The 24,577-nt window shown below is 42.2% G+C and overlaps 1 protein-coding gene across 4 annotated transcripts; it reads left to right on the forward strand.

The window, feature by feature from the left end:
• Positions 1–647: 647 nt before the first annotated feature.
• LOC118359627 (RAF proto-oncogene serine/threonine-protein kinase) lies at positions 648–23,915 on the forward strand. 4 transcript variants are annotated; one of them, XM_035738191.2, is made up of 18 exons: positions 648–722; positions 914–984; positions 7,000–7,226; positions 7,639–7,751; positions 8,113–8,215; positions 10,009–10,166; positions 11,824–11,916; positions 13,773–13,926; positions 14,647–14,689; positions 14,830–14,945; positions 15,337–15,454; positions 15,662–15,746; positions 16,238–16,414; positions 16,611–16,657; positions 16,822–16,940; positions 17,432–17,563; positions 20,832–20,966; positions 21,146–23,915. In XM_035738191.2, exons 3-18 carry the CDS (start codon positions 7,026–7,028, stop codon positions 21,284–21,286), a joined length of 1,935 nt encoding a protein of 644 aa, XP_035594084.1. In that variant the 5' UTR covers positions 648–722; positions 914–984; positions 7,000–7,025; the 3' UTR covers positions 21,287–23,915. The 4 variants fall into 4 exon arrangements, with proteins under 4 accessions (XP_035594084.1, XP_035594085.1, XP_035594082.1 ...); XM_035738190.2 differs by lacking the exons at positions 648–722; positions 914–984 and adding exons at positions 2,072–2,211; positions 2,440–2,473; XM_035738192.2 differs by lacking the exons at positions 648–722; positions 914–984 and adding an exon at positions 1,975–2,061.
• The last annotated feature ends 662 nt before the right edge of the window (positions 23,916–24,577 follow it).

Below are 24,577 nucleotides of genomic sequence, written 5' to 3' on the forward strand. Positions count from 1 at the left end.
CAATCTTCTCGTGGGCATGCAGGTAATCAATCAAATACAATTTTTTGATATTCAGTATTGAGCATAGCTAATGACCTTGGATCATTTTGATATAAGGTAAAAGGGTCTATAAAGTGTAAGAATATTAGTGTATGGGATAAATGGATGCAAACTGACCCATCCTGTTCCACACAGAGGTTGCATCATAGATAGGTTATTTGAACACAGTGCTGGTCAGTGAGAAAGACATTACACTGAATCTTGGAGACTAAGCATTTCAGCTCACTGCTCTGAGTGCATGGTCAGATCAATAAGTGGGAAAGATGCAATAATCCATATCTTAAGGTGGCCTGCACAGTCATGGACGTGGAAGGGATAGGCTGATTTCACTAGGGTGATGTGGGATATTGAACCCCTCAATACATTGTTTTTCAAAACTGTAGATTCTCTAAATTGAGTTTCATCATTTTGGTTTAGTGAATACCAGTGACTGGACACTTTCCCCCGAAATAATGGTTTTCTGTTTTCCTCCCAAAACTGCATCTGACGTTGCACTGGGATGGATGATTAGACTGCATCCTAATGGGATACCTTAAGATCGTACAGTGATAAAGCCCTGCCCTCTTCCTCTTAGGCTGCTTACAAAGTGCTTGCATTGGTATTTCCTGGTATTTGTTGCTGTCAGGATATGAATTAGGTAGTTGCTGGAATAGAGATTAAATCAAATATATGATCAGAAAATGGTGAGCATTTGACAGGAGAGAGAGGATATGATATGCAACTATAAAATTAGGATGATTATATACATTTTTTTATAAGGATGTCATCTGCCTGTACATTCAATGTGTGCTCATAGCATTAAGGAGAGCAGGCTGCTGGTCTGTGCTGGTGAGGAGAGCCACATCACCAAAGCTCTGATCTTTCTCCACAATAGAACTCTGGGCTCTTTGATGTTGTAATCTACCTCAGGGGACCATTGGCTGGGGACCTGATCTTGAACACATGGTGAGTAGAAGGTTTGAAGGTAAGATAGGACCCTAAGATCCTATTGCTCCATTTAAGAGCAAACACTTTTAAGCTTGTTCTTTGCTATGAGAAAGGACTCTATTTCATGGGGTGGCAGCGTAGCGTAGTGGTTAGAGCGTTGGACTAGTAACCGGAAGGTTGCGAGTTCAAACCCCCGAGCTGACAAATCTGTCGTTCTGCCCCTGAACAGTTAACCCACTGTTCCCAGGCCATCATTGAAAATAAGAATATGTTCTTAACTGACTTGCCTGGTTAAATAAAGGTTAAAAAAAATAAAAAATTCATGATGAGTACAGCATGTCTCAAATAAGATAGATGCAGTACATTTAATTTCAAAAGATTTGCAGGTTTTATATATTTCAAGTCAACAAGCAGGTTTAATCTATATCAAGTAACCAAGATTTTAAAATCTCTTGTCAAAAATCTAATAGACAGGCCTGAAAAGAACTAGGCTATGGGTAGTGCCTTCTTTTTACCAGATGATGGTGTGCTTTCTATTCTTTTGATGGATTTCTCCTTCTGCAACTGAATATAAGCATATAGTCTACAAAAAATATAAAATAATATAATTGGCTGCATTTTATGCTGATTCACCATATATTGCACAGATTCACAGATTTAGCAATTGAGCAATGTTTTTAAGTTTTGATACAATTACATATTTTAGTGTAAAGTCTGCCTATTGCAATCTCAACACATTTTAATCATCCTGAATGCCTATAGCTAGGCTAAATCTAGTCTAATTTGTGTGCTGTTTGTCAGTGCCCAACCTCCATCACACATTCAAAGTTCATTAATAACATAAGTGTGGTTGTTTTCTATTAACCTACACCTCCACTTTTTGGACTTTGTTTACTTTTCACTAGTTATTCACATAAAAAGTAAATATCATAGTGTCAGAGTGGGTTGGCTGACTTAAATTTGTGTCCTCATTTTTGCGCAGTAAATTGTATAGCTGAAATTCTTGTTATGACTGTGGGGTCCTGTTTCAGTCACTGGCGTCAGGCAGGCGCACGACATGAACTCAAACTCTTTTATCGCCGTAAATATTGATTGGTATGTGAACAACATAACTACAACCACTTTTTAAAGTTTTAATTTAGCATCAGGCAAATAGAAGCGGGCGGTTGCATAGTGTCATTCACATGTGACTTTGGGAAGGTGTCTGTTGGACTCGTAGGCTTGTATTTTTTTCTCTCACCCAGGGTAAGTAATGAAAGGAAGGCTAAAGATCTTTTTAGGAGTTGGTTGAGTTGGATTTATGAGTTGGTTGAGTTCCTTTCATGTGGGTTATTATTTCATGGTTTGATACTTCGATACATTGTTACTTTCTTTCCGGGCTAAACATTTTGGATTGATCATAACCCGCTACTTTTTTTCTTTCTGAATGCGTTGCAAATATGACGATGTCATCGACTCCACATTTTGCTCAAGTTATGGCGGAGCTGAAGTTTTCTAGCTTGTGTTGGTGAGTTTGCTCTGGCAGTGCCATTAATTCTGCACAAAATTGGATTGCAGCTGTCGTCTTTATCACTAGTCAGATCACTTTCAGTCTTGTTGGAGTCAGTAGAACAAATATGTGTATTTTAATGTGATAGGAAAATGGTGATAGATCTGTCTAAAGTTTCGGTTGATGAAGAAGTGTGGATCGTACGGAAAAGGGCCCTAGATAGGCTACTGTCATATTTTAGACAGCGTGGCATTGTTTATGCTATTTCAATCTATGTTTAGAGGAAAAGTTGAAAATAGACTCTAAACTTGTAAATTAGAGGACTGTGTTCAGCCATTTCTACCACTATTCTCCTGAACAAATATATTTACTTATTTTGTCGAATGTAAATGCATTGCATATAACACATTCAATTCTCATTCTATAACACGTTGGCATTTGTCATCTCTACTTTTTTTGAAAGATGGAATATGTAGTTATAACCCACTGGGCACAAACTGGTTGAATCAACTTGTTTCGACATAATTTGTCAAGGTATTTTGACGTAGAATCTATGTGGACAATACACTGCATTTGCAAAAAGTGTTTTGATGGTGACATTTTAACCACAGTATTATGCCATCATGGTAACCAATTTTCAACATAGGCAAGCCTTGTATAACATATGTTGGATTTGTACCTTTGAAACAACGTCAGATCTTCAACGTTATATCCACTATCAGAAGAAGAAGAAACAATAGGCTGGGCAGCACCTCCTACTGAGAATTGACCTTTTCTACAGCTACTTTTATCCATTTTTACTCTCATCAATGTTTAATATTTGTCACTGACTACTACCAATGTGCTGTCATGAGAATGATTATTGAGAGATCTCTTAATAGATTCACTGTTGCCATTGAAGTCATTCCAAAGGTTAGGTTTTTAAATGTAACCATACACTATAAATCATATATTACCAATGGTACTACACTGAACAAAACTATAAATACAACATGCAGCAGTTTCAAAGATTTTACTGAGTTACAGTTCATATAAGGAAATCAGTGAATTGAAATACATCCATTAGGCCCTAATCAATGGATTTCGTGACTGGGAAAACAAATATGCATCTGTTGGTCACAGACACACGATACAGTTGAAGTCAGAAGTTCATATACACTTAGGTTGGAGTCCTTAAAACTCGTTTTTCAACCACTCCACAAATTTCTTGTTAATAAACTATAGTTTTGGCAAGTCGGTTAGAACATCTACTTTGTGCATGACACAAGTCATTTTTCCAACAATTGTTTACAGACAGATTATTTCACTTATAATTCACTGTATCACAATTCCAGTGAGTCAGAAGTTTACATACAATAAGTTGACTGTGCCTTTAAACAGCTTGGAAAAATATGTCATGGCGTTAGAAGCTTCTGATAGGCTAATTGACATAATTTGAGTCAATTGGAGGTGTACCTGTGGATGTATTTCAAGGCCTACCTTCAAACTCAGTGCCTCTTTGCTTGACATCAAGGGAAAATCAACAGAAATCAGCCAAGAACTCAGAAATAAAATTGTATACCTCAACAAGTCTGGTTCATCCTTGGGAGCAATTTCCAAACACCTGAAGGTACTGTACAAACAATAGTACGCAAGTATAAACACCATGGGACCACGCAGCCATCATACCGCTCAGGAAGGAGGCACGTTCTGTCTCCTAGAGATGAACGTGCTTTGGTGCGAAAAATGCAAATCAATCCTAGATCAACAAAAAAAGGACATTGTGAAGATGCTGGAGGAAACAGGTACAAAATTATCTATATCCACAGTAAAATGAGTCCTATATCAACATAACCTGAAAGGCAACTCAGCAAGGAAGAAGCCACTGCTCCAAAACCAGCCATAAAAAAGACAGACTATGGTTTGCAACTGCACATGGGGACAAAGATTGTACTTTTTGGAGAAATGTCCTCTGGTCTGATGAAACAAAAATATAACTATTTGGCCATAATGACCATCGTTATGTTCAGAGGGAAAAGGGGGAAGGCTTGCAAACCGAAGAACACCATCCCAACCGTAAAGCACGGGGGTGGCAGCTTTGCTGCAGGAGGGACTGGTGCACTTCACAAAATAGATGGCTACATGAGGATGGAAAATTATGTGGATATGTTGAAGCAACATCTTAAGACATCAGTCAGGAAGTTAAAGCTTGGTTCCAAATGGACAATGACCCCAAGCATACTTCCAAAATTGTGGCAAAATGACTTAAGGACAACAAAGTATTCGAGTGGTCATCACAAAGCCCTGACATCATAGATCATCTCACAGAACATTTGTGGGCAGAACTGAAAAAGTGTGTGTGAGCAAGGAGGCCTACAAACTTGACTCAGTTTCACCAGTTTTGTCAGGAGGAATGGGCCAAAATTCACCCAACTTATTACGGGAAGCTTGTGGAAGGCTACCCCGAAACATTTGACCCAACTTAAACAATTTTAATGCAATGCTGCCAAATACTAATTGAGTGTATGTAAACTTCTGACCCACTGGGAATGTGATGAAAGAAATAAAAGCTGAAATAAATCATTCTCTCTACTATTATTCTGACATTTCACATTTTTAAAATAAAGAGATGATTTTAACTGACCTAAGACAGGGAATTTTTATTTAGATTAAATGTCAGGAATTGTGAAAAACTGAGTTTAAATGTAGTTGGCTAAGGTGTATGTAAACTTCCGACATCAACTGTATATACAAAAGTATGTCAACACCCCTTCAAGCTAGTGGATTCGGCTATTTCAGCCACACCGTTACTGACTGGTGTATAAAATCGAGCACACAGCCATGCAATCGGCGTGGACAAACATTGACAGTAGAATGGCCTCACTGAAAAGCTCAGTGACTTTCAACATGGCACTGTCATAGGATGCAACCTTTCCAACAAGTCAGTTCGTTAAATTTCTTCCCTGCTTGAGCTGCCCCGGTCAACTGTAATTTCTGTTATTGTGAAGTGGAAACGTCTAGGAGCAACAACGGCTCGGCCACAAAGTGGTAGGCCACACAATCTCACAGAATAGGACCGGCAAGTGCTGAAGCGCGTAACGTAAAAATCATCTATTCCCGGTTGCAACACTCACTCGTACCAAACTTAGTACCAAACTGCCTATGGAAGCAACGTCAGGGCAATAACTTTTCGTCAGGAGCTTCAAAAAATGAGTTTCCATGGCCGAGCAGCCACACAAGTCTAAGATGACCATGCGCAATGCCAAGAGTTGGCTGGATTGGTGTAAAGCTCGCCACCGTTGGACTCAGGAGCAGTGGGAACGCGTTCTCTGGAGTGAGGAATCACACTTCACCATCTGGCAGTCCGACAGACAAATCTGGGTTTGGTGTATGCCAGGAGAACGCTAAATGCCCGAATGCATAGTGCCAACTATAATGTTTGGTGGAGAAGGATTAATGGTCTGGGGCTGTTTTTCATGGTTCGGGCTAGGCCCCTTAGTTCCAGTGAAGGAAATTTGTAATGCTACAGCTTACAATTACATTCTCGACGATTCTGTGCTTCCAACGTAAGTCGCTCTGGATAAGAGCGTCTGCTAAATGACTTAAATGTAAATGTAAATGTGGGAAGGCCCTTTACCTTTTTCAGCATGACAATGCCCCAGTGCACAAAGCGAGGTCCATACAGAAATGGTTTGTCGAGATTGGTGTGGAAGAACTTGACTGGCCCGCACAGAGCCCTGACCTCAGCCCCATCAAAAATCTTTGGAATAAATTGGAATGCCGGCTGTGAGCCAGGCCTAATCGCCCAATATCAGTGCCCAACCTCACTAATGCTCTTGTGACTGAATGGAAGCAAGTCCCTGCAGCAATGTTCCAACATCTCGTGGAAGGGCCTTCCCAGAGGAGGGGAGGCTGTGATAGCAGCAAAGGGGGGAACAACTCCATATTAATGCCCATGATTTTGAAATGAGATGGAGTGTATATTATCACTTGTGAATGATCCCCAGCTTGTATGCAGTATGGGCAGAAACAGCTCATGGCTTTTTTTGTGAATTTTTCAAATCATAGTCGCACACCTCATGTAGACAAGCTCATAGACCTATATGTTTTGGTAATACCTCTTTAAGGAATACCTAGGATATTTATTGTGATGGTGTAGGCTACATTAAATTGATTTATTAGACTTTTTAAAATGTTCCAAAGGCCTGCATCAGGGGCTTGTAGGCTATGTGTGGACGCCAGGAGATGCCAAATGTTTTTATGTAAATTAACGGTCAATTACCGTGAGACCGGCAGTCATTTGCTTGACAGTCACCGGCTGACAAAATGGCATGACCGCCACAGCCCTAATAGGACCAATAAAATCACAGAATGTTTTGGAGGACTGTCAAATCCTACTAGCTACTACCACTACTACTACCAGGTAGACTCCGTTCTAGTTTTCTCAGCTACTTTTCAGAATATGCAATGTATTGGGAGTTGTGAGGGAATGAAGACAGACACTGCGTAAACATAATTATATGATGAATTTCAACCCAATACTTTGACTCCCACTATGTCCCCAGAGCGCTGAGAGCACCAGTGTTTGCTGATGGAGCACCTCCAGGGAGCATGGAAGACCCTGAGCAACGGCTTTGGGATGAAGGACTCTGTGTTCGAGGGCCCTTGCCTTTCCCCGACCATGGTGCAGGGCTTCCCCTCCCAGCGCCGCTCCTCCGACGACAGTAAGATCCCCGACTCCAAGACCAGCAGCACCATCCGCGTCTACCTCCCCAACCAGCAGCGCACAGTGGTGAGTCCATTAGAACAATAATAATAATAGTACATTACTAATCATACATTTCATTTGAAGAGCCTTTCAAAACACCCAAGGACACTAATAAAATGGAAGCAATGAAATACAGTAGTTTAGGGGACGGTGAGTGAGTGGGATTATGGAAACAACAACACACTGCTGTGCTAATGTTGTTTGAGTGGGGGCTTAATTAACTGAGTCACCTAAGTGCAGTGTGGCAGTCTGTTAGTGGAAAATTGCTACCTAAATTGATTGTCATCATCATACACAGACCAAAGGGCACACCATTATTCCAAATCATCCCATTATCCCAAAAGATAATATATTATGCACATGCTTGTGTTTTCACTGGTCCCAGTAAGTATTGTTGTTGTAGTTGTTGTTGAGTGTTTTAGTTGTGGTCCCTCAGGTGAATGTGAGGCCAGGTATGACCCTGCACAGCTGCCTGATCAAAGCGCTGAAGGTGCGGGGCCTGCAACCGGAGTGCTGTGCTGTCTTCAGACTGCACCCAGGACAGAGGAGGTATGCTCTGGGCACTGGGGAACAGAGGGGTGTCACTGGATCTCTGCAGTGTAGGTGAAATGATCCCTAACCACTGATACAGGGTGAGGTATTATTTCACCCACCTAAGTTTAAAAGCTAGGATTGGGAGTGGGACAAGCTGATCCTAGATCTGTGGTTAGGGGCAACTTCTACCTTGAGGTAGGCCCATATGATGCTGTAAAGAAAGTGTTTTATTTTTTGCAAAAAAAATAATTCTGCAGCTATACAACCTTTCAGGCTAAGAGATGTTGAATAACCTTTTCTTGTAAAGGTTGGTTGTGTCAGTCTGCTCTCTAGTATTTGTTACTTTACTTAATGTGTCATGTTCCTTTTCTAACAGTAAAAAGTCACGTATGGATTGGAATACCGACTCTACCTCACTAATTGGGGAAGAACTGCTGGTGAAAGTCTTAGATCATGTCCCCTTGACGACGCACAACTTTGTAAGTAGCCCATAAAGCAGGGGTTTCAAATTCATTTTACCCCGCGGGCTGCATTCGGTCTTAACCGAGGTCCGAAGGGCCGCTTTTAAAATGTATTATATTTCCTTGTTGTACACATTTGCACAAAATAGTCCTCTATCCATCGCTTTTGTATTGTTGATGCTCCCTGACTGTCTAGCTTTCATTTTGATAGAGTGAAAAGACTATACATTTGAAGTCGGAAATGTACATACACCTTAGCCAAATACATTTATAAACTCAGTTTTTCCACAATTCCTGACATTTAATCCTAGTTAAAAGAGAGAATGATTTCAGCTTTTATTTCTTTCATCACATTCTCAGTGGGTCAGAAGTTTACATACACTCAATTAGTATTTGGTAGCATTGCCTTTAAATTGTTTAACTTGGCTCAAATGTTTTGGGTAGCCTTCCACAAGCTTCCCACAATAAGTTGGGTGAATTTTGGCTCATTCCTCCTGACAGAGCTGGTGTAACTGAGTCAGGTTTGTAGGCCTCCTTGCTCGCACACGCTTTTTCAGTTCTGCCCACAAACTTTCTATAGGATTGAGGTCAGGGCTTTGTGATGGCCTCTCGAATACCTTGACTTTGTTGTCCTTAAGCCATTTCGCCACAACTTTGGAAGTATGCTTGGGGTCATTGTCCATTTGGAAGACCCTTTTGTGAACAAGCTTTAACTTCCTGGCTGATGTCTTGAGATGTTGATTCAATATATCCACATACTTTTCCATCCTAATGATGCCATCTATTTTGTGAAGAGCAGCAGTCCCTCCTGCAGCAAAGCACCCCCACAACATGATGCTGCCACACCCGTGCTTCACGGTTGGGATGGCGTTCTTCAGCTTGCAAGCCTTCCCCTTTTCCTCAAAACATAACCATGGTCATTATGGCCGAACAGTTCTATTTTTGTTTCATCAGACCAGAGGACATTTCTCAAAAGTACGATTTTTCTCCCTATGTGCAGTTGCAAACCGTAGTCTGGCTTTTTTATGGCAGTTTTGGAGCAGTGGCTTCTTCCTTTCTAAGCGGCCTTTCAGGTTATGTCGATATAGGTCATTTTACTGTGGATATAGATACTTTTGTACCTGTTTCCTCCAGCATCTTCACAGGGTCTTTTGCTGTTCTGGGATTGATTTGCACTTTTTGCACCAAAGTACTTTAATCTCTAGGAGTGTTTTTACTTGCGTACTATTGTTTGTACAGATGAACGTTGTACCTTGAGGCGTTTGGAAATTGCTCCCAAGGATGAACCAGACTTGTGGAGGTCTACAATTTTTTTCCTGAGGTCTTGGCTGATTTCTTTTGATTTTCCCATGATGTCAAGTAGAGGCACTGAGTTTGAAGGTAGGCCTTGAAATACATCCAGAGATACACCTCCAATTGACTCAAATGATGTAAATTAGCCTACCAGAAGCTTCTAAAGCAAGTAAATTGTAAGTGAAATAATCTGTTTCATCAATTGTTGGAAAAATGACATGTGTCATGCACACAGTAGATGTCCTAACCGACTTGCCAAAACTATAGTTTGTTAACAAGAAATTTGTGGAGTGGTTGAAAAACTAGTTTTAATGACTTCAACCTAAGTGTATTTAAACTTCCGACTTCAACTATAAATGTAGGGACTATACATTTCTATACAGTTTCGATTTGGTTTTAGTAATTTAAATGTCAATTTAATATCTTGCCCCCCCATAAAGGATTTTACACTGTTTACCCAGGCCGTTAGCATCGGCTGTAAAATAATGAAATACTTAATTTTCCTCTTTAACTTTCAGGTTCGGAAAACATTTCTGAAGTTGGCCTTCTGCGATATATGCCAGAAGTTCCTTTTGAATGGTTTCCGTTGCCAAACATGCGGCTACAAATTCCATGAGCATTGCAGCACCAAAGTGCCCACGATGTGTGTGGATTGGAGCAACATCAGACAGCTCCTGTAAGACTCCTCTCCTCTTCTGTGCAGAGCAAATCAAAATGGCTGCTAACACCTAACTGTTTATATTGAATAGCAAGAACACTTACAAACAATATAAATATTAACAGTACAAGTATACAGCAATGGGTGAATAAATCAAATAAGGAACATACTAACAAAAGAGCTAAGTAAGAAAAATGATAGTGGTGCTCTCACAGTCTGCATTGAAGATAGATATTTACATAGAGAATTGTTTTGCATGCAGGCTTTAGTTCTCCATATTTCAACAATAAGCATTTGTAGATGGCTATCACTGGCCATGAAGAGATACATTTGTAGATGGCTATCACTGGCCATGAAGAGATACATTTGTAGATGGCTATCACTGGCCATGAAGAGATACATTTGTAGATGGCTATCACTGGCCATGAAGAGATACATTTGTAGATGGCTATCACTGGCCATGAAGAGATACATTTGTAGATGGCTATCACTGGCCATGAAGAGATACATTTGTAGATGGCTATCACTGGCCATGAAGAGATACATTTGTAGATGGCTATCACTGGATGTGAAGAGATACATTTGTAGATGGCTATCACTGGCCATGAAGAGATACATTTGTAGATGGCTATCACTGGCCATGAAGAGATACATTTGTAGATGGCTATCACTGGCCATGAAGAGACACATTTGTAGATGGCTATCACTGGCCACGAAGAGATACATTTGTAGATGGCTATCACTGGATGTGAAGAGATACATTTGTAGATGGCTATCATTAGCCATGAAGATATACATTTGTAGATCACTATCACTGGCCATGAAGAGATACATTTGTCGATGGCTATCACTGGCCATGAAGAGATACATTTGTAGATGCTATCTCTGGCCATGAAGAGATACATTTGTAGATTGCTATCACTGGCCATGAAGAGATACATTTGTAGATCGCTATCACTGGCCATGAAGAGATACATTTGTAGATGGCTATCACTGGCCATGAAGAGATACATTTGTAGATGGCTATCACTGGCCATGAAGAGATACATTTGTAGATGGCTATCACTGGCCATGAAGAGATACATTTGTAGATGGCTATCACTGGCCATGAAGAGATACATTTGTAGATGGCTATCACTGGCCACGAAGAGATACATTTGTAGATGGCTGTCACTGGCCATGAAGAGATACATTTGTAGATGGCTATCACTAACCGTGAAGAGATACATTTGTAGATGGCTGTCACTGGCCATGAAGAGATACATTTGTAGATGGCTATCACTGGCCGTGAAGAGATACATTTGTAGATGGCTATCACTGGCCACAAAGAGATACATTTGTAGATCGCTATCACTGGCCATGAAGAGACACATTTGTAGATGGCTATCACTGGCCATGAAGAGATACATTTGTAGATGGCTATCACTGGCCATGAAGAGATACATTTGTAGATGGCTATCACTGGCCACGAAGAGATACATTTGTAGATGGCTGTCACTGGCCATGAAGAGATACATTTGTAGATGGCTATCACTGGCCATGAAGAGATGCATTTGTAGATTTATGTTGGATTGTTGAGAAGGATCCTGCAAGTAAGCATTTCGTTGGACAGTGTATACCATGTGTATCCTGTACATATGACTAATAAAGCTTGAAACTCTCTCTCTCTCTCTAGGTTGTTCCCGACACCAGGTGAAAGTGGGGGTCCATCTCTTCCTCCTCTTACTTCTCGGCGAATGAGAGAATCGCTGTCCCGACTCCCCAGCAGGTAAAGCCACCCCTCCTGCTCTTGAACTCTGACCTATCACTTCCGACCCATGGGTGATACTGGTCCCATGGACCTCTTTCACCCTGGTACTGTGAGCAAGGCTATCTCCAGGCAGCAACAGAACATCAGCAATCAAATAACTACAGAAGTACAGCCAAAGTCTTCCTCTTGACTTACCATTTAATGACGGCTAAGGGTTGCGTGTGGTTGTAATTGATTTAACTACAGTACAGTAAGGTTTACTAAGTCTTTGGTTCTCAGAGGTAATGGTGGCCAAATGTTAAGGGTTCTTTGGTTGCCATGTTTGACTGGCCCTCAGCTGATGCAGCTGTAAGTTGTAAAGCACCTTAACCCAGGCCTCAAACCGAATCAATGCCTGTTTTTTGTCTCTAGCTTTATGATGTAACCAGAGGTGTGAAAAGAGGCTGTTGTTTCAGAAGCATTTATTACAGTTTAAAAGCACTCAGATCATTGCCAAATTAGCTCGCACACAGTATCAAGTTGTTTGGTGCAGAACAATCTCAAATGCTCCTCGAAACAAAGTCCTGTTTTGGCCAAAAGGGGGATTTGTTCTCATAGAGTGCTTTACAGGGTTAGAAGTGTGGTCTAATACATTATGAGTGTTGTTATGGTATGTCACTAGCATGGAGTGCCACTTTCACCAGCAACTGACAGTACAGTACAATATACTTTCCAGTCAGCAGTGAACCAAGACCAGAATCACACTAAGCATCACTGAATCAACAAGAACTTTAAAGGGAGTGCAAGGAGAATTGTCACCTACCACCATTCTGAAAGGCTAACTAGCAACCATGAGTTGCATAGGCTCCTAGAAAAGCATGGCACATGCAAGAAATTAAAAACCATATCCTTACCCTCCCAAGTTATTGTGAAATATGTACTACTCTGAGATTGGATCTTAATTTGATTACTCTGTTGTTGCTGAGAATTTTCTTGCACTGCAGGAAATGCAGATGAGTGTCGAGATTTACATAAATTCACAGAAATATATGTAAATCTCACACACTAACAAACTGTTATATTAGCAGAATTGCACTTTTCATGTAGCCCAATTTTGGCCAGATAATAGCCTAATTACAGATTAAACATTACATTGTCGGAAAAGTGTGAAAGTTAAAATCCTGTTGCTGTAGGATTCTTTTACTGCGACAATACTGTTCAAATTTAGATCCCACATCTGTACCATGTGAATTGTTTTGGTAAGATTTGTGCTAACTTTGACTGGTGAGCTTTGTAGCGTAACATCATAGCAAATTCTTGGCAAAAACTGAGGTTGAAATACTTCCCCTAGTGAATGGGGTAGTATTTGTAGAATGGAAATCCTAATACCTAGAACATTTTCCTGTTATTGAATTTAGTAGAATCTCAATGTGTGCAGGACTGTGTTTGTTCAACTATCAAGAAAGTAGAGGAAAGATTTTGAGATGTGTCAAACGGTCACTGCCTGAAACAGAAACTGCCTTCTAACCATGTCACATAGTGAGGGTGTTCTAAGGTGTGCCTGAGAAAAATGTCACATAATGGCAGAGATGAAACTGACAAGCTGCCATCCACTACACCCCTGTGAGATTGATTGTAAGAAGTTGTAGAATTATCTTGTGTGTGAATTATTATTATTTTTTGCATTAGAAGAGCCACTCAATGGTATCTCAGACTAAGATAAACAAAAATAGTAATTATTCAATCATGGTAATAATATTTGATGCTTTTTTTATCCAAACAATTGTCATGACAAAACCATGACCATGATTCTATCTTACTGATGCACTTAATGTGTTGTGTTCAGTGTCCCTACTTTTCCTAAGACTGATGTTGCCCCTGTATTCACCCCTCAGCTCTCTTCACCGTTGCTCTACCCCTCACGCCTTCAACTACACGGCCCCTTACCCACCCACGGGGGGCGCTCTGTCCCAGAGGCAGCGCTCCACCTCCACGCCCAACGTCCACATGGTCAGCACCACCATGCCCGTCGACAGCAGCATGATGGAGGTAACAACACACCACGCGGGTCCCCAGGGGACTCCTGGAGGTCCAGGCAGCCCATCCTAAAATAACCTCCGTGCCCGATCTGGCCCTTCTTACACGCTCAGAATCTCAACCATCTTCTCCGTAACTTCTGTCATCCCTCCCTCCCCCTTACTGTTTCTACTAAGTAATTCATCTAGCATGATTACAATTTACTTTGCATGATTTCCTTGATTGTGTTCTATTCTCTTTGTTTCATTTCACTTTTTATACGCTGCACTTTACAGTATTCCTTTCTGAGTCATTAGTTTCCATACCCGTGGAATTGGAAAAATGATAACTTGATAGCTGTATCTAATATGCCCACAAAATGTAACACCTGGGTAGCACTCTATCTCTCCTCATCTCCCTTTCCTTCCCTGTCCCACTGTGTTGTGCCCTGATGGGGACTAGCTAGATGGTCTGAATACCTCCCCTAGCTCATAGTGCAGGTGTTTCTGGCTGAAGAGGAGAGTAGGTATTATTCACTTCTCTGACTCTTTTGTTGAGGCGACGTCAGAGAGCCCAGACAAGGTTAGGAGGCAGAGTGTCAGAGTGTTGTGTGATAAATAACATGCCTTTCAACAGACTAGTATCCACATGCTTTTATAGTTTCTTTAACTGAATGAGGAAACTGTTGAATGACTTGTGTTCATTTGATATGTGTAAAAATCTGAAAGAATATTTTGTTTTGTGTTTTCCTAGGAAGCAATGCGTAATCATGAAGCAATGCGTAATCATGACTCAGGTAAGATTTTAAAAGGTGGTTACCCCACATGAGTGGCACAGTTTCTGCTAAGCTAATGGAAGCATGCACAACATCCCACAACAACACTTTCTGTCATAACCTGCCATTCTAAATACCATTGGTCCATCTTCCCTTCCTAGGTGGGAGTTCCCCCAGCCAGAGTCCCACAGGCTGGTCCCAGTCCCAGTCTAACACCCCAGCTCCAGACAGACGAGAGAGGGCTCCTTCATTCAACACTCAGGAGAAACACAAAATAGTAAGTTAGACAGCCCCTGTAGTTTGTACACTGAGTGTGAATGAATAGCATCTCAATAGTACTTTTAATTCCTACATTCTTAAAAAAAAGGGTTTCAAAAGGGTTATTCAGCCGTCCCAATAGAATAACACTTTTTGGTTCCAGGTTGAACCATTCTGTGTTCCATGTAGAACCCTTTCCACAGAGGGTTCGACATGGAACCCAGAATGGTTGTATCTGGAGCCAAAAAGCGTTCTTCAAAGGGTTCTCTTATGGGCCAGCCGAAGAACCCTTTTAGGTTCTAGATAGCACCTTTTTTTTGTAAGAGTGTAGGAATAACTGTATAAGTGAATTGTACGTAAGATCTAATTTAGATGGAGAATGTGGCCTTATATTGACTATCCCACTGCAGCGTCCGAGGGACAAGCGGGACTCCAGTTATTACTGGGAGATTGAGGCCAGTGAAGTGGTTCTTCACTCCTGTATCGGCTCAGGCTCCTTCGGAACGGTATACAAAGGGAAATGGCACGGTGAGCACGCTTCTGGATTGCACCTGTTGGATAAACAATGCTTGTAATGCTTGGTTATGCTGTTGCGAAGGTCTACAAAGGTTTGTGAGGAGTTCTGGATCTTCCAATCATGCCTATGAGTTGACTTGAACACTTGTACTGAGCCTAGTCTACATGGTCACACAGCAGCGTAGACAGTTTCTGTGCCACGTTGTTTGTCTGTTGTAGGTGACGTAGCGGTGAAGATCCTAAAGGTGATTGACCCCACGCCAGAGCAGTTCCAGGCCTTCAGAAACGAGGTGGCTGTCCTTAGGTAAGAGAGGGTGAGGGCAGTGAGAGAACTATAATAATACTAATTTGGTGGGTGCTTATATTTGTCCTATTGCACAAATGTACAAGTGTGTATTTATTGGAAATGTGTTCTTTGCATATCGCAAATCCCACTGAAACACTCTCAGAGAGTGTGGGGTCATGACCTGGGTCTGCCATTATTAACAACGACCCCTATAGAGTTAAGTGTCTTGCTCAAGAATTTTCACCTTGTTTGACTAGCAACCCTTCGGTTACTGGCCCAACGCTCTAACCACTGGGCTTTCTGTTGCCCTATAGTGATATTCTTATTGTATTCATCACTTTAGAGAGAGCAATATATTGACCGTATGTGTTTATTGTTGGTAGATTATTTTCATGCAGCATTATCTCATCTTTGTTTTTGTGATTTCCTCTTCCTGTATCGCCCTCTCACTCTTGCTCTGCCTCCCTCTCTCGCTGTCTGTATGTCTCTCTCCTTCTTTTTGGCCGCAGGAAAACGCGGCACGTCAACATCCTGTTGTTCATGGGCTACATGACGAAGGACAACCTGGCCATCGTGACCCAGTGGTGTGAGGGCAGCAGCCTCTACAAACACCTTCACGTCCAGGAGACCAACTTCCAGATGTTCCAGCTTATAGACATTGCCAGGCAGACAGCTCAGGGCATGGAGTGAGTCCACACAGCAGGGACAAGCTTAGCTGTAGATTGGTGCTACTTATAGCTCTATAGGAATACTAGGTTTACAAGGGTGTTAGCTTTAGATTGACGCTATAAAAAGGTGATAGCTTTAGAAGGATATTATGTTTATTATTAACATGCAACTGAAATGTCGTAAATTCACATTTTCACTGTATTTTTCTTTCAGCTATTTACACGCCAAAAACATCATCCACCGGGACATGAAGTCAAACAGTATCCTTTTCTTCACTGTTTTAAGCTCTGTCACTTTGTTGTGACAACTGAATAGAAAATAGTGTTGGCTTGAAATTAGACAAATGATGTATGAGTTCAAAGTCGTAGTATTTTTCACAGATTCAGCAGTCTGCCACAGCTCTGCTTCCTTGACAGTGGTACAGATATCTTCCTACATGAGGGCCTGACGGTGAAGATAGGAGACTTTGGTCTGGCCACGGTCAAGGCCAGGTGGAGTGGTTCTCACCAGGTGGAGCAACCCTCAGGGTCCATACTGTGGATGGTCAGTAAGAGGAAAATGTCAATGTCACGCTAGAAGAAAAGTACCTTACTTTCGTTGCTGTTGAGATCGGGCCTGAGAGATGGGGTTCAGGCAGGGGTGGGCAACTCCAGTCCTCGGGGGCCTGATTGGTGTCACACTTTTCCCCCATCCCTAGCAAACACAGCTGATTAATCAAATTGCATTCTAAACTAAAGATCATGATTAGGTGATTATTGGAGTTAGGTGTGTTAGCTGTGGCTGGGGCAAAACTGTGACACCAATCAGGCCCCCGAGGACTGGAATTGCCCACCCCTGGGTTAAGGGGAGCAGTTTCTTAATCTGGGAAAATGTGTTGGTTTTGATGGTCGTGCACTCCAGCAATCGTTTGACTTGTCTCTTTTGAAAATGAAACTTAGAAACCACGCCTTTGAGATGTACTCATTATGGTTCCTGGAATTAAAAATGAAATCAATTTAAACAAGTGTGTCTGTTATTCTATCCTCTGTTCTCAGGCTCCTGAGGTTATCCGTATGCAGGACAACATGCCCTATAGTTTCCAGTCTGACGTGTACTCCTACGGTGTTGTCCTCCATGAGCTGATGACGGGAGAGCTGCCATACTCACAGATAGCCAACAGAGACCAGGTAAACCCAGCCTGCCACACAGCCATCTCTAAAACCATGGTAGTCTCTATTTCAGTTGTGCTAAATTTAGGGACAGATAAGGGTTGCGATACGATACAGATACGGTCTAACTAAGATTGTGTGACCCAGTTTCAGCCACGGGCATAAATGTACTTATTTTGATCTATTTTGATCTATCTCTCTGTCTCTCTCTCTGTCTCTCTCTGTCTCTCTGTCTCTCTCTCTCTGTCTCTCTCTGTCTCTCTCTCTGTCTCTCTGTCTCTCTCTCTCTGTCTCTCTCTGTCTCTCTCTCTCTCTCTCTCTCTCTCTCTCTCTCTCTCTCTCTCTCTATCTCTGTCTCTCTCTCTCTCTCTCTCTCTCTCTCTCTCTCTCTCTCTCTGTGTCTCTCTCTGTCTCTCTCTCTCCCTCTCTCTCTCTCTCTCTCTCTCTGTCTCTCTCTCTCTGTCTCTCTCTCTCTCTCTCTCTCTCTCTCTCTCTCTCTCTCTCTCTCTCTCTCTCCCTCTCTCTCTCTGTGTCTCTCTCTCTGTGTCTCTCTCTCTCTCTGTCTCTCTCTGTCTCTCTCTCTCTCTCTCTCTCTCTCTCTCTCTCTCTCTCTCTCTCTCTCTCTCTCTCTGTCTCTCTCAAATCAAATCAGTTTATTTGTAACATGCACCGAATACAACAGGTGAAATGCTTACTTACAGGCTCTAATCAATAGTGCAAAAAAAGGTATTAGGTGAACAATAGGTAAGTAAAGAAATAAAACAACAGTAAAAAGACGGGCTATATACATTAGCGAGGCTATAAAAGTAGTGAGGCTACATACAGACTCCGGTTAGTCAGGCTGATTGAGGTAGAATGTACATTTAGAATGGGTAAAGTGGCTATGCATATATGATGAACAGAGAGTAGCAGTAGCGTAAAAGAGGGGTTGGCGGGTGGTGGGTGGCGGGATACAATGCAGATGGCCCGGTTAGCCAATGTGCGGGAGCACTAGTTGGTCTGCCCAATTGAGATAGTATGTACATGAATGTATAGTTAAAGTGACTATGCCAATATGATAAACAGAGAGTAGCAGCAGCATAAAAGAGGGGTTGGGGGGGCACACAATGCAAATAGTCCAGGTAGACATTGGATTACCTGTTCAGCAGTCTTATGTCTTGGGGGTAAAAACTGTTGAGAAGCCTTTTTGTCCTAGACTTGGCTCTCCGGTACCGCTTGCCATGTGGTAGTAGAGAGAACAGTCTATGGCTGGGGGTCTTTGACCATTTTTAGGGACTTCATCTGACACCGCCTGGTGTAGAGGTCCTGGATGGCAGGCAGCTTAGCCCCAGTGATGTACTGGGCCGTACACACTACCCTAGTAGTGCCTTGTGGTCAGAGGCTGAGCAATTGCCGTACCATGCAGTGATGCAACCAGTCAGAATGCTCTCGATGTTGCAGCTGTAGAACATTTTGAGTATCTCAGGACCCATGCCAAATCTTTTCAATCTCCTGAGGGGGAATAGGCTTTGTCGTGCCCTCTTCACAAGTGTCTTGGTGTGCTTGGACCATGCTAGTTTGTTGGTGATGTGGACACCAAGGAACTTGAAGCTCTCAACCTGCTCCACTACAGCCCCGTCGATGAGAATGGGGGCGTGCTCGGTCCTCCTTTTCCTGTAGTCCACAATCATCTCCTTAGTCTTGGTTACGTTGAAGGATAGGTTGTTATTCTGGCACCACCCGGCCAGGTCTCTGACCTCCTCCCTATAGGCTGTCTCGTCGTTGTCGGTGATCAGGCCTACCACTGTTGTGTCGTCAGTAAACTTAATGATTGTGTTGGAGTCGTGCATGGCCATGCAGTCGTGGGTGAACAGGGAGTACAGGAGGGGACTGAGCACACACCCCTGGGAGCTCCAGTGTTGAGGATCAGCGTGGCAGATCTGTTGCTACCTACCTTCACCACCTGGCGGCGGTCCGTCAGGAAGTCCAGGATCCAGTTGCAGAGGGAGGTGTTTAGTCCCAGGATCCTTAGCTTAGTGATGAGCTTTGAGAGTACTATGGTGTTGAACGCTGAGCTAGTCGCTAGTCAATGAATAGCATTCTCACATAAGTGCTCCTTTTGTCCAGGTGGAAAGGGCTGTGTGGAGAGCAATAGAGATTGCATCATCTGTGGATCTGTTTGGGCGGTATGCAAATTGGAGTGGGTCTAGGGTTTCTGGGATAATGGTGTTGATGTGAGCCATTACCAACCTTTCAAAGCACTTCATGGCTACGGACGTGAGTGCTATGGGTCTGTAGTCATTTAAGCAGGTTGCCTTTGTGTTCTTGTGCACAGGGACTATGGTGGTCTGCTTGAAACATGTTGTATTACAGACTCAATCAGGGACATGTTGAAATTGAAAATGTCAGTGAAGACATCTGCCAGTTGGTCAGCACATGCTCAGAGCACACGTCCTGGTAATCCGTCTGGCCCCGCAGCCTTGTGTATGTTGACCTGTTTAAAGGTCTTACTCACGTCGGCTACGGAGAGCATGATCACACAGTCGTCTGGAACAGCTGATGCTCTCATGCATGTCTCAGTGTTGCTTGCCTCGAAGCGAGCATAGAACTGATTTAGCTCATCTGGTAGGCTTGTGTCACTGGGCAGCTCGCGGCTGTGCTTCCCTTTGTAGTCTGTAGAATTTTGCAAGCCCTGCCATATAAGACGAGCGTCGGAGCCGGTGTAGTATGATTCGATCTTAGCCCTGTATTGACGCTTTGCCTGTTTGATGGTTCGTCACAGGGCATAGCGGGATTTCTTGTAAGCTTCCGTGTTAGAGTCCCGCACCTTGAAAACGGCAGCTCTACCCTTTAGCTCAGTGCGAATGTTGCCTGTAATCCATGGCTTCTGGTTGGGGTATGTACATACAGTCACTGTGGGGACGACGTCCTCGATGCACTTATTGATAAATCCAGTGACTGATGTGGTGTACTCCTCAATGCCATCGGAAGAATCCTTCAACATGTTCCAGTCTGTGATAGCAAAACAGTCCTGTTTTGCATCTGCTTCATCTGACCACTTTTTTATAGACCGAGTCACTGGTGCTTCCTGCTTTAATTTTAGCTTGTAAGCAGGAATTAGCAGGATAGGGCCATAGTCAAGTTCTGTCATAAGGACTGTCTCACAGGTATTATTAGTGACTGGTTGTGACCTCCACAGAAAATAATAAGTCTCCTTTGTCAGATCATCTTCATGGTGGGCCGGGGGTACCTGTCTCAGACCTCTATTCCTTACCCCTGACCTCTAACCCTTTTTCTCCCTCTACAGATCATCTTCATGGTGGGCCGGGGGTACCTGTCTCCAGATCTCAGTAAGCTTTATAAGAGCTGTCCTAAGGCCATGAAGAGGCTGGTGGCCGACTGCATCAAGAAAATCAAGGACGAGAGGCCACTGTTCCCCCAGGTACTAGCTAATGAGTACATTATCTTGACACCTTTATTGGCTGAAGTGGGTTGAAAGGTCTCTGGAGTTGAATGTAAATTACACTGTAGCAAAGGCCTCCAAATTTGATGAGAGCGCTTCCCGGTACTCATCCAATTAACTCCTCTTTCTTTCTCTCTTTTCCTCTCCCTCTCTTACAGATCCTGTCGTCAATTGAGCTGCTCCAGCACTCCCTGCCTAAGATCAACCGCAGTGCCTCAGAACCCTCCATGCACAGAGCCTCCCACACCGAGGATATTAACGCCTTCACTTCCACCTATAGCAGACTGCCTGTGTTCTGAACTACAATACCCAACCTGTCCCTCCTACCTGCTCCTGTTCCAAAACATACACATTTGTGCATGAGCATACACACACACACACACACACACCAAATATCTACAGTGCCTTATGAAAGTATTCACCCCCTTTGTCATTTTTCCTATTTTGTTGCCTTACAACCAGGAATTAAATAGATTTTTGGGGGGTTTGTATCATTTGATTTACACAACATGTCTACCACTTTGAAGATGCAAAATATTTTTTGTTGTGAAACAAACAAGAAATAAGACAAAGTGAAGACTTGAGCGTGCATAACTATTCACCCCCCCAAGTCAATACGTTGTAGAGCCACCTTTTCAGTAATTACAGCTGCAAGTCTCCTGGGGTATGTCTCTATAAGCTTGGCACATCTCGCCACTGGGATTTTTGCCTATTCTTCAAGGCAAAACTGCTCTTGCTTGGATGGTTTCCGCAGGTGTACAGCAATCTTTAAGTCATACCACAGATTCTCAATCGAATTGAGGTCTGGGCTTTGACCAGTCCAAGACATTAAAATGTTTCCCCTTATACCACTCAGGTGTCGCTTTAGCAGTATGCTTAGGGTCATTGTCCTGCTGGAAGGTGAACCTCTGTCCCAGTCTCAAATCTCTGGAAGACTGAAACAGGTTTCCCTCAAGAATTTTCCTGTATTTAGAGCCATCCATCATTCCTTCAATTCTGACCCAGTCCCTGCCGATGAAAAACATCCCCACAGCATGATACTGCCATCACCATGCTTCACTGTGAGGATGGTATTCTCGGGGTGATGAGAGGTGTTAGGTTTGCGCCAGACATAGCGTTTTCCTTGATGGCCAAAAAGCTACATTTTAGTCTCATGTGACCAGATTACCTTCTTCCATGTGTTTGGGGAGTCTCCCACATGCATTTTGGCGACCACCAAACGTTTTTGCTTATCTTTAAGCAATGGCTTTTTTCTGGCCACTCTTCTGTAAAGCCCACCTCTGTGGAGTGTATGGCTTAAAGTGGTCCTATGGACAGATACTCCAATCTCCTCTGTGGAGCTTTGTAGCTCATTCAGTGTTATCTTTGGTCTCTTTGTTGCCTCTCTGATTAATGCCCTCCTTGTCTGGTCCTTGAGTTTTGGTGGGCAGCCCTCTCTTGGAAGGTTTGTTGTGGTGCGATATTCTTTCAATTTTTTAATAATGGATTAAATGGTGCTCTGCGGGATGTTCAAAGTTTCGGATATTTTTTTGATAACCCAACCCTAATCTGTACTTCTCCACAACTTTGTCCTTGACCTGTTTGGAGAGCTCCTTGGTCTTCATGGTGCCGCTTGCTTAGTGGTGTTGCTTGCAGATTCTGGGGTCTTTCAGAACAGGTGTATGTATACTGACATCATGTGACAGATCATGTGACACTTAGAGTGCACACAGGTGGACTTTATTTAACAAATTATGTGACTTCTGAAGGTAATTGGTTGCACCAGTTTATTTTAATTTTTAAAGTTTTTTTAACAAGTAATTTTTTTCATTTCACTTAACCAAAATGTGGACTATTTTGTTTATTTCCATTATATGAAATCCCCCAAAAATCTATTTAAATTACAGGTTATTATGCAACAAAATAGGAAAAATGCCACGGTGATGAATACTTTTGCAAGGCATTGTATGGCGTAGAAAAAGACGAGTGACTGCGGTTTAAAGGAATCCTCTGACAGTGACGGTGGATGGGATCAATATGGAATTTCAGTCACTGACTGAGTTTTTCCAGTGACTGTTTTGGTATGGAGAGAAGAGAAAAATATTGACTACCCATTGGGTTGGAGAAGATGATTGATGGTGAATGAAATTCATGCAAATTATAGGGTTAATCAGAGGCCTACTGTAATTTTCTCCATTGCTAAAATTGGTGCAATGGACAGAGTGGCAATGCAGTTAGTGGAACATGTAAATATGTGAAAGAAAGCACATCTACCTGGGGACAGAGAGGCAGAGACAGTGAAGGAAATGCCTGAGAGAGAGTGAAATAAGAGGCTCTCTATATCTGAGCTGTGAAGCACACCTTTCTGTCTAACAGGACTGACTGCCCTAGTGTCTTATGAAGAAGATATTCTCTAAGCTGACCTGCCTGAAGAGGAGATGAAGCCTAGACCAACCACCTTCTAGGATGATTCTTATCAAAAACAGTGTGATCCATCTATTGGTTTTGCAGAGGTATTTGATTGTACATAGTCTTAAATCAGATAGAGATTTGAAATTATTATCAATGTCTTCATCTTCATGCTTTTATAATTGTTTTCCTTAATTCTGGAAAAAAATTATAACTTGTCAGACAGTCAAGCATGACTGATTTTTATTTGGACGTTTTAACAAATGCAAATGCTATGTTTCTATGGTCCATGTGATTGGTTCATGGCTTTGCAGAGTGTTCTGATCAGTAGTTACCCACACATTTTAATCAGCCTTCTCTTTGGGTAAACCATTATGAGCTGGATATTGGGCAATTGTCTTTAATATTTTAAAAAAATATTTGAAATCTAATTTGCAATTAGTCTGCCATGTCTCTTTCAAGGAGGTACATTTATTTTTTATTGTAAACGTGAGAATGTTGTTTATTTCATGTTATTTTAATAAAATGAAGTGAAACTAATTTGCGTAAGTGTTCAACACCTTCCATTCTTTGTTGCTACTGACTGGTAAAAATGACTGTTCACTCAAAACAATAACTGTCAATCAAAGTGTATGTGGCCTGTGCACGAACAAAGGCTTTGGCCATCTACATTCAAATAAATATTAAAAAGATAGACATTCATATAACACAAAAATGATAACCCTGACACTGATTTTGTATGCTGTAAAGAGCTTGTTTTAATGTAAATTGTCCCAGGCAGGTACAAAAGACATTGAGACACTGATCTCCACCATTAGACTCTGTGCACCTCAGTAGGATACATGTGCAAGACTTTGTAGCTGGGTACAATGTTTGCTGTTGCAGTAGCAGTGTGGTGCAATCTCTCTGTGGATCCCGTCTAGACAGGCCACTAGGGGATTCCACCATTGGGAAATGGCACTAGGTGCACCACAGCTATTGGCAGAGAGGATGGGACTAAATGATAACACAATCTCAACAAAGCTATTGGGTAACACTTACGTTGAAGCTCCTTATGTTAAATTCACAACACCTTTTACAGTCATAGACCATTATGTTTTTGTGTTCTATAATGTCTGATGGCCCTGATGTTTTCCTTTCATTTGGTCATCAGACCTAATTCGGAGACTGATGACAGGGCGTAAGTTTTAGCAATGTGTTTT

This window comes from Oncorhynchus keta, chromosome 27 (genome assembly GCF_023373465.1).
Source record: "Oncorhynchus keta strain PuntledgeMale-10-30-2019 chromosome 27, Oket_V2, whole genome shotgun sequence".
NCBI lineage: Eukaryota > Metazoa > Chordata > Actinopteri > Salmoniformes > Salmonidae > Oncorhynchus > Oncorhynchus keta.

What these genes read in the sequence shown, in the direction of transcription:
- LOC118359627 (XM_035738191.2), top strand. Translation starts at nt 7,026, where the DNA reads ATGGAGCACCTCCAGGGAGCATGGAAGACCCTGAGCAACGGCTTTGGG. An exon ending in CCGGGACATGAAGTCAAACA is followed by an intron (nt 16,658 to 16,821) that starts GTATCCTTTTCT and finishes ACAGTGGTACAG; the next exon opens with ATATCTTCCTACATGAGGGC. An exon ending in AGAGGCCACTGTTCCCCCAG is followed by an intron (nt 20,967 to 21,145) that starts GTACTAGCTAAT and finishes CCTCTCTTACAG; the next exon opens with ATCCTGTCGTCAATTGAGCT.